Source organism: Lathyrus oleraceus, chromosome 4 (genome assembly GCF_024323335.1).
Source record: "Lathyrus oleraceus cultivar Zhongwan6 chromosome 4, CAAS_Psat_ZW6_1.0, whole genome shotgun sequence".
Taxonomy (NCBI): domain Eukaryota; kingdom Viridiplantae; phylum Streptophyta; class Magnoliopsida; order Fabales; family Fabaceae; genus Lathyrus; species Lathyrus oleraceus.
Genome location: NC_066582.1, coordinates 46,209,628 through 46,220,069, shown reverse-complemented (window position 1 = coordinate 46,220,069; position 10,442 = coordinate 46,209,628). Strand labels below are relative to the sequence as shown.

Sequence of the window (10,442 nt, the reverse complement as noted above, 5' to 3'; positions counted from 1 at the left end):
TCACATCTTGTTAAGCACCATAATAAAGAGCATTTTCTTTTCTTTTTTTTGTTAATATGTCATATTAATTAGGAGAAATCGAATACCTTAGGCTAACATTATATATCGCAAAACTAATTAAAGGTAACTATTATTTACAACAAATATCGCGGGGTGCTAATATCTTCCCCACGTATAACCGACTCCTGAACCTAAATTTGGTTGCAATGACCATATTTTTGTTTTTTAGGGATTTATCAATATTTTTCCTTTTAAAAATAAAAACCGGTGGCGAATTCATTGTCATTCGAGCGTTCACACGCTCGGGTATTTTTGTGTCGCTTCATAATGGTTGTTAAATCTGAAAGGCTTAGGACCCCACAACTGATTAGAATATCTAAGAATGATAAGACAATGATCACGCACACTATTAGGCAAAACCTGGTGAGTAGTTATCCCCCACATTCCCACCAAACATCATATAGAAGAAGCATATCCAACCGACTAGCAACCTCATAACTGATACCAAGTGAAACTCATGTCCAAGAGATGTAGGTCGAACAAATCCATACGAGAGATGAAATTACTAAATTATACGCAAACAACATTATCATCTATAAGAAAAATCCATCACCACCAATTGTCTCAAACGAAGAATAGACATAATTTAAATGTCCCCAAAACACACCAAACTGACCCTTAGAGACTAGTCATTCTCAAAAGAAGATACCTCCATAAAGGCTTCTTGGCTCGAGGGTTAAACTTGAAATAGATATTGACCACAAAGCAGACGGTCTTAGAGAGCCTCACTCAAGACACACCAAGATATCTGGGACAAACAAAGGAGAACAAAGATGACCCCTTCAAACTACACGATAATAAAAAGAAGGCCATCACTATTACAAACAGACGAGGAAAACTCTAGTCATAAAGGGAATTGCCCCAAAGAGCATAAATAAGAGGAGCAAAGACCTCACTAAGCTTAATTTCTTGAATTGTTAAAAAAGTCCAATATCTCCGAGACAATAAGCTCTTTCAATTTTTTCTTCTTGATCCTACTCTCCAACCATGAAAAATAAATCAACATCGAACATAACTTTTGGACAACCTAATAGACCTTAGTTGTCAACTTTTATTTTTAATACCAATGATCTCTCCATCTTAACCTCATTACTAATATTCACACTTTAAAAACAAACACACCTTATAAATATTTATTTATTAAAAAAATTAAAATATATAAATCATTTTACGTTAAACTAATTACATTTAAACCAAACTTAATTATGATACAAAGCTTAAATCATTTTGAAATCTAGTTTGCATATTCTCCATTTGAGTGTTAAACCATCACTTGCATTCATAAACGCACGTTGATTAGTCTGAAAGTGGTTAAACAAGTTTATATCCAACTAAAAATATCTTTGCCGTACACACAATTGTAAGAATTTGGATCCTTCAAATTTGTTTGAATGGTAATTAAATAATTTAAGAGTACAATAATTAATTTTTAAATTTATAATTAATAATCACAAAAATACCATCTTAATTTTATATTTAATAAATTAATATACGGATTTTTAAAATAATATATTTTTATTCTTATAATCATTACAAATATTTTTAAAATAAAAGTAAAAATAACAGAATATATAAAACTAAATCATTAATAAACTAATTAAATTATGACGTCAAAAATACCAACAACAAAAAAAAATCTCACGTCAAGAATGACTTAAGCCATCTATAAGTTTGAGCTTTTGATAGTTTTGTCTCTAATGGCCAACTTGATTCTACGAATACTATAACACCACGTCTTAAAAATTACTATATATTGTCACCTTTTTCTTTAATAATCTAGAAACACTTTGGTTCAGACCCTGTGGACAAAAGTTTCAACTTTCAATTCTTAATTTCTAATACAATAACAGTTTAAGTAGGGACTTGTTGAGTATGAAAAAGACATCTTATATGGAACCATTAATTATTCTCATCTTTAAATTATTTATTATTATACTATTTAATCATTCATAACCATTAATCTATAATGCACTCACTATAGCTACCAATTATTATAATATTTCAACCACCTCAAAATTATGAAATTAAAAGAACAAACAAACTCTCCACAGTAATTTCTTATACTATAAAATATATATAATCCACAATTTAAGATATATATAAATACATCCTTAATTTATGTGTGTTGTAAATATTTTTTTTCATTATAAAATATTCTTCTCCTACTCATATGAATTATTTGTTTTTACATGGTATCATTCATGAGTTGTTGCTCTAAAAACAACATGGTTTCATGATTCCAAAAAATGTCTGATGAGTCCTCATTTTGTATCCATGGTGTGTTTGGCTCCATGAATTGGAAATCTGTTAATTCTTGAGAGAATAATTCAGACGGGCTTTTGATGCAATCGGAGAAGCTAAGTTGATGAGAAGGTTGAGAATAATCTGAATTTAAATTAGGGTTATTCTTGTTATCAACATTTGTGTAATAATAATAGTAATTATTATTATTATTATTATTATCACCCAAATTTGATATTGTTGAGACCTTATAATTCTCAAATGAATCTGATGATGTGGTTGTGTTACTGTTCTCTAGGGTGTAACTTTGTGTTATATGTGGTTGTGAACTTACAAATTCATTGTTGATAGTAATTGTTGGAGATGATTGCATTGTAACTTTTATGTCATTACTATTGTTGGATGTAATGTTGTCGGCCGCCGTCTTGGTGGTGGTGGAAGTGGCGGCCGATGCGGCCTGAATGCGCTCAACTAGTCTTGGCATCCAAAGGTAACGCATGGCGTCCTTGAATTTCTTGCTATTCACGTCGCATTTAAGTTGTTTGGCAAGTTTTTGCACGCGAGTTCTCCAATAGTTCTTTATTTCGTTGTCCGTTCTTCCCGGTAAATATTGGGCTATTTTCGACCATCTGATAAACATAATCAATAAAATTAATGGAAAAAAATATAAAATTGATTAAATAATACACGATTTTAATGAGAAAAAACATATATTTTTAAGTTCTGATTTGTCCTAATTCATTTTCACAAAACTGACGTATAAGATGAAAAATTTCTTGTACTCATTAACACATTTTTAAATCTTATCTCATCTAAATTATTACTTACCGATTACCCCAATGAGTATGAAGCTCGAGAATCAAAAGTTGTTCTTCAAGTGTGATATTTCCTCGTCTAACATCGGGACGAAGATAATTAAGCCACCTTAATCGACAACTCTTGCCCGTTCGTTTAAGACCTAATGTAACAAAAGAAAGATAGTTAATAAATTACTCATATTAAAAGAGCTTTCAATATATAAATATATATATATCACAAAGAAAGAGCACCCAATTTTATATTATAGTACTTTCTATTTCTGAAAAAACATTAATGACATGTTTTTTGGTGGAGGTGTATCAATCCATTTTCTTTTTTCACAAGTGGGCGTAGCAAGCAATTATAACCAACCAATATTCATAAATGTCAAGATATATATGTTATCTAAACCTAGCTAGAGAGAACTACATCTACAAATGTCATATATCACATTTCACTATCATCATATTTAGAAAAAGCAATAAGGAAGATAAATCATGAGTTACCAGCAGAGTTTGCTAGGGTATTCCAACGACCTTCACCATGAGTAGCAATGTAATTCATGAGGGTTAGGTCCTCATCTACTGTCCATGGACCTCTTCTAAGGTCCATCTCATCATCTTCACTACTCATAACGTTGTTGTTGTTGTTCTTGTTGTTGTTTCCTCTTCCTTTTACATCCATTGATTACTATAGCCACTCTCAAAACAAAGATATTGATTGAATGTTTGCTTGGTTTGGAGATGTTTTAGAGAGAGAGAAGGAGAGAGAGAGATTGTTGTTGGATTATTAGAAGAAAGGTTAAGGGTGAGGGTTTTTATAAAGAGTCGACATGGATGATGATATTGCATGCGGGTAATAGGATTAGGAAATTCAAGAAAACGACAGACTCTATGGTTTGGTGGGGTTTGGGATCAATGGAAAAATAATGATTTTAGTTAAGTATGGTTTGGGAGATTAATTTATTGTAGTTTGTAAGTATGACTCTTTTGACTTTCTTACCTTGTTTGCGTGCTCATTAGGTTTTTCTTTTAATGTTTCTCTTCTTGGACGACATGTATAGCTCCTCACAACTCACTTTTTATCTTCTTCTTTTCCAATTGGGATGGGTCTATTAGCCTAAAGAGCGGGGCTCTTATAATTAAGGTTGTCTAATTCACATTTTCTTTGAAATATTCGATCTTTTTCAGGCAGAGTTTATGATAGTGAGACACTTTTATGATGAGAGAAAGAATGAAAGAGATTGAAAATAAGGATTGATATTATTGAATTATGATTATACAGACTGAATTACAAAATATGTCTATTTATATACGATTAACTTGTATATTAAGTAACAAATTATAAATCCTAATTAACTTTGGGCTTTGGCTACACAACTTGGATTATATCACAATAATTTACTTAATTTGATTCAAATTATAATTATCATAATTTGAATATTTTGGACGGTGTTTGGTCACAATTTTAGTTTTAAAAATTGTTTGTCGTTGGAAGCATCTACTAGAGATGAGAGGTGTAACATCTTTTCTTTAATAAGAGTAAGACATTTTCTTCCTCCTTTAATCATTATATATACATTGCTCTTATTAATTTCCTTTTGCCCTATCTTAAAGATAAGACGGACTGCCTTAAAATGATGTTCTGAATGATATGAATGTCGAGAAATACACATTTACCATTCGATGCCGCGGTGGCATTAATTTCGAGAGAGGTTTCTCTTGAAAGTGCTCTTGCCAATTTGACCTCTTCAATTTTTCCACGGTCCGAATGACCTGATGTATAGGTTCCTTTTGATCCATATATGATCAAACACTAATACAAATGTCATCTAGTCATTAAGAGGATGAGAATGTGTTTAGGTCACCGTTGAGGGTAGCTAGTAAAATTTCAATAAAGATGGGAGTTGACAGTGACCCTTCTCCTAGTGATCTCATTTTTAAGAGAACTCGAAATAGAGGACAAAATTCAAGATGGTTGGGTTGTAAGGAAAGTTTATTAGTGCCCCCAACAAGTCTGTCTCTGTCGTTCTTTCCCTTCCCGATCTAGGAAATCTATAGAGCTTCAGTACTATGTTTATGAATAAAACTATGCATATTTTATGAGTAAGGCCGAAGCATTCTGCCAAGCAGAAATGACATAAATGTCTTACCAGATGCACAAGGCTGCTGCTTATTGGCTTTTGGAGCCGTATGAAAGGGAATGGTCTTGGCGCCTAGGTGCCTTCGAAAGGATAGAAGAAAGGTTCAAAGAACATCTTGGTGTGCATTTTATTGAAAGAAACAGGCTTATTAGCAAGCTTGTATCTATTGTTCTTTCATGTCCCGGTCCTCAAACGTCTAAAGAACTTCAGTCCTATGTTTTTTAATAAAACTATGCATATTTTTCAAGTAAGGTCGAACCAGTCTGCCAAAAAGAAATGACATAAATGTCTTACAAAATGTGCAAGGTTGTTGTTGTATTGGGTTTTATAGACATAAGGAAAGGCAAGGTTTTGGCGCATGGGTGCCTTCGAAAGGAAAAAAGAAAGGCTTGAAGAGCGTCTTGGTGAGATTTTTATTGAAAGGAACATACTTCTTCATGAAATTTCTAGATCATCTCATCTCTATGGGAACTAGGTGACAAGGTGTAAGCATTTTAGTACCTCTATTTGTTTATTGGTAAGTTTAAGACTTTGACTCTAGGAATAACAAATAGGGTCACAATATTGATGTCGGTCTATAATGTGTTGTTTGACATAAAGACTGATTTAGCCTATGTAAATGGGGCCTTAGATTCTTCTCATAAGATGGCAATTGAAATGGTAAAATCCTTGAGTGAAACCCAAAGTGGTTTGAAAGCATCTCAGGACGAGTTGCATGAAATGCAATCTAAAAATGTTCTTTTGACCAAAGAGTATACGAAAGCCCTGAAGTTTAGTTATTTTATCATGTATGTGGCTTCAGAGAATACCATGAAGCAAGTGGAGTTCTTCCATCCTAGAGCTAGTATCTCGAGGGAGCAGATTCATTATGAGCAAGAAATAATGGGCGTGATAATGGTCATTATTGTTGAGAAGTCGACCTCATAAATTGTGTACCATATCTACCTTGTTTATATCTACCTTGTTTTTCCAGTTTTTTTAATGATGCTTCTCTAGGACCTTCTTTGTAAGAATATTTATAATGATTAAAAGATGCCCTCCTTTTGATTGCTTTATTCATGCATCCATGGTGTCTATGACATCACCCTTTTGTCATACTTAATTTAGACTTTGCACAAGTCAAGAACGAACATGTCTTTCATATGATGATAAAGCAAATATTTTTGGTGAAGAACTCATTTATTTGCTTGAAAGCGAAAGAATTACATTTCATGATTTTACATAAATAGTAAAAATACGTAATAAAATAAACTTAGTTGTCACTTTATTCATCTAGGTGATACTCCCTTAGTGGTGGCTTTCTTCGCAGTAGAGTCTCACAATATGGGTCTACTATTGGGGGTCAGATATTCACGTTATTTCCTACCGCTACCAATCGCTAACCCTTCATTATGCACGAAAGCCAAGGCATAATCTTCTTCTTTCACGTTATTCCTTGCTCCTTCTTGTGATGATCGGTCTGATGTTGTTTTCCCAAAGTTACAAGATTATGTGGTATCACATTGTACCTAATTTCGTAGTTCGACTATATGTGTGGTGATTAATTGTGATTGTATCCAATTATCATCTAAGGTCAACGACATTGACTTCGAGTTGGTCATTCTTCTTATTATTGATCATTGTTGTATCTTGGCTACACTGTAGAGGTTTATGTATGTAGAGGACTCTTGATAGGTCTACATGTATCATGACATATTCATCATGGATATTATGATATTTCATCTTTTAGGTGAATAAGGGAAGCCGAGATTCCTAGAGTCACAACAAAAGATCTCCCTAAAATGCAATTTTACACACTTTTTCATGGAACCACTAAGAAATGTGAATATATTGTCTGAGTGTCTCTTCCTTTCTTAAAGATGACCATAACCTCTATGAAACCTCGGGGATGGGGGGTAACTGTGCCATTGAAAGCTTGCAAAGTAGAGCGTGCATAAGTAAATCGATTCTCATTTTTAACTCTAGTTTCTCGAAAAGTTCAATGTACAAAATATTTCACAAACTCTCCCCGGTCAATAAGGATTATTAAGACATCAAAGTTTGTCATGATTTATTTAATGGGTAAGGGGAGATATCATTGGACATTCTTCATACCTTCTTGTTGTCTTTAAACCCGGGGACGGGTCTTTCTAGTTTTTCTTTAGCAATAATTTCTTATTTCTTACTAATTGCCATTAGCTAGACAATATTCCTCTTCACCGTGCCGTTTGATGGTGTTTTCGGTTGGCGAAAACCTCTCAAAATAGACGTGGTAATTATTTCCTCGTGTGATGGAGGATATGAGTTGTTTTTCCCTCTTTAATCTTCATCTCCGTCATTATTTCTATATTTCCCTTCCTTGTATTTCGCAACAACCTCAACCATCTTTTTTGTTGATGATTTTTCCCGACGGGGGATCCCTTCTTTCATGGTGAGTCATCTTGTTTCCTGGATTATCTAGGAAACCTATTCTTCTCTCTTGTTCATGTTTCCTTTCATCCTCTTGGGCATACATGAAGGAAAATTGTGATCCAAAACGCAACGGAAAATAAAAAATTTCCTTTAGTGATCCTTACGAATGGGCATGATCAGTGATAGAAACCGTTACCTATTGTGGCGATTGAAACCTTTGATGCAGATCTAAGGAGTGATCACAAGTGTTGAATGGTGACAACACCTCTACTTAGTCCACACGAACAGATTCTTTCAGTCTCAGTGCTAACTGCTATGAATAAAGGCTTTGAGTGAGTGAGTGAGTGAGAGAGAGAGAGAGAGAGAGAGAGAGAGAGAGAGAGAGAGAGAAAATTTTATCAAGTGAAATGCTTCTGCACAAGGGTTCTATTTATAGAACCACTTGTGTGGGCTGCAAGCTAAAAAGCCTACTTAAGTGTATGCGGCCCATATTTTATGGTATACTGAAAATCACTTAAGCGTGTGGTACCTTACCATATTTCATATTCTACTTAAGTGCACCGTACCTTACGATGTTCTACAATTCACTTAAGTGCATCGTACCTTACGTTGTTCCTTATTTACTCTGTCTCTCATCAATCTGTCCTTTTGTGTGTGACCCTGTAAATTTTCGCAATATTGACAATTATATTAAATCACGTATTTAACATAATAAACAGTGAGCGGTATCTAGCAACACATCACTGCTACCCAAGACACGAAAATTTCATGTGATCTGACAAATCTCTTTTTTGTGATAATACTTGTGTGTACAATTACCCTTTTTCCCTTATGTCTATATTGAACACAAGGCATAGATCGTGTCATCCTTGTCCAGTTCAATATTAGGCCCTTAGACATTTATCCTATTACGCAGGATGGACAAATTTCAGGTAGGTCACTCATGTCCCTCAGCATGCTTCGTGGAGTACCCATCAACTATCTTTATGGTCATCCAATTACGAACAACGTTTGATCAGCAATAAAGCACTCGAGTCTACATCTAGGGTCCATAATGGTTTCAGGTCAAAGGGTGGTATACACCACTATCACCATGAGAATAACTTATGACACTTTGCATAACATTCTATGTAGTATTCTCATAGCGGATCAATCTAGTATAAATATTACTCCTAATATTCATACATATGTTTAAGACTTGATAAATCCTTATCCATGATCCATGATCTATGAGATGTGATCATCATTCTATATACATAATAGTTAATGCTTTAATGTTATCCCACTTCACAATAAAGCTCGACTATAGATAATTTAAGAATAATGTCCTTATGTTTAATGAGATCTAATGATTAAGTCACACTTGGTACATTAAACGAACTAGCTTTTCTAGGGACTTTATTAAACAAACATAATAAAGAAAAAGCTTTTTATTATTAATAAATAATTCGATACATGTACCAAAATTATTGGCCTCTAGGGCTTACACCAACAATCTCCCACTAACACTATAGTCAATCAGGCATACCCCTAATACCCATAGATCTAGTATGGCCATCATGCTTCTGCTGCACAAGAGGCTTTGTCAGTGGGTCGAAAATATTGTCAAGTGTAGGTACTCTGCATATTTTCACATCTTCTCTATCTATTATCTCTCGAATGAGGTGATAACGCCTAAGTATGTGTTTGGATCGTTGGTGAGATCTAGGCTCCTTAGCTTGTGCGATAGCATCATTGTTATCACAATAGAGATCAATGGGATCCACAATGCTAGGAACTATGCCAAGTTCACTAATGAACTTTTTGATCCAAACAACTTCCTTTGCTTCACTTAAGGCAACAATATACTCGGCCTCGGTTGTAGAATCAACAATTGTATCTTGCTTTGAACTTTTCCAGCTCACAGTGCCACCGTTTAAGTAGAACACATAACCAAATTGTGATCTAAAGTCATCCTTATCTGTCTGGAAGCTAGCATCGGTGTATCCAATTACAGCAAGCTCTTTCTGACCTCCATATATCAAGAATGAGTCATCAGTCCTTCTTAAATACTTAAGGATATTCTTGACAACTACCCAATGAGCATCACCGAAATTAGATTGGTACCTACTCGTTGCACTTAAAGCATACGAGACATCTGGTCGAGTACATAACATGGCATACATGATAGATCCTATTGCAGGTGCATATGGAATCTTATTCATGCGATCCCTTTCTTCCTTATTTGAAAGGGATTGTGTTTTTGATAGACACAGGCCATGTTGCATAGGTATGAATCCTTTCTTAGAATCATGCATATTAAAGCGTCTTAACACTTTGCCTATGCATGTACTCTGACTTAGGCCAAGCAGTTTTTGTGATCTATCTCTATAGATCCTGATTCCTAATATATAGGTTGCTTCACCTAGGTCCTTCATAGAAAAGCATTTCCCCAACCAAATCTTTACTTGTTGCAGGGTAGGGACATCGTTTCCAAATTGTAATATGTCATCTATATATAATACCAGGAAGACGATCATGTTTCCACTAACCTTTTTGTAGACACAAGGCTCATCTTCATTCTTGATGAATCCATATTGTTTTACTGTTTCATCAAAACTAAGATTCCAGCTTCTATAAGCTTACTTCAATCCATAAATTGATCTCTATAACTTGTATATCTTTTGGGCTTCTTCTGGTATGTCAAATCCTTCAGGATGTGTCATGTACACATCCTCAAGAAGATTCCCATTAAGGAAAGCAGTTTTGAGATTCATCTTCCATATTTCATAATCATGATATGCAACGATAGCAAGTAAAATCTGAACAG

General features: G+C 34.2%; 1 protein-coding gene across 1 annotated transcript; it reads right to left on the bottom strand.

Annotated features, from left to right (window-relative positions):
- Window positions 1-2,109: 2,109 nt before the first annotated feature.
- Window positions 2,110-4,005, bottom strand: LOC127135144 (MYB-like transcription factor EOBI). Its single transcript, XM_051061940.1, has 3 exons — window positions 3,606-4,005; window positions 3,130-3,259; window positions 2,110-2,930 (listed from the first exon to the last, which is right to left on the bottom strand). The coding sequence occupies exons 1-3, from the start codon at window positions 3,781-3,783 to the stop codon at window positions 2,246-2,248; spliced, it is 993 nt and encodes a 330-aa protein (XP_050917897.1). The 5' UTR covers window positions 3,784-4,005; the 3' UTR covers window positions 2,110-2,245.
- Between the last annotated feature and the right edge of the window lie 6,437 nt (window positions 4,006-10,442).

Excerpts from the sequence above, each read along its gene's own strand:
- LOC127135144 (XM_051061940.1), bottom strand. The coding sequence starts at position 3,783 with ATGGATGTAAAAGGAAGAGGAAACAACAACAAGAACAACAACAACAAC. Across the intron at positions 3,260-3,605 it reads TACCCTAGCAAACTCTGCTG|GTCTTAAACGAACGGGCAAG; the intron begins GTAACTCATGAT and ends TTGTTACATTAG. Across the intron at positions 2,931-3,129 it reads CATACTCATTGGGGTAATCG|ATGGTCGAAAATAGCCCAAT; the intron begins GTAAGTAATAAT and ends TATGTTTATCAG.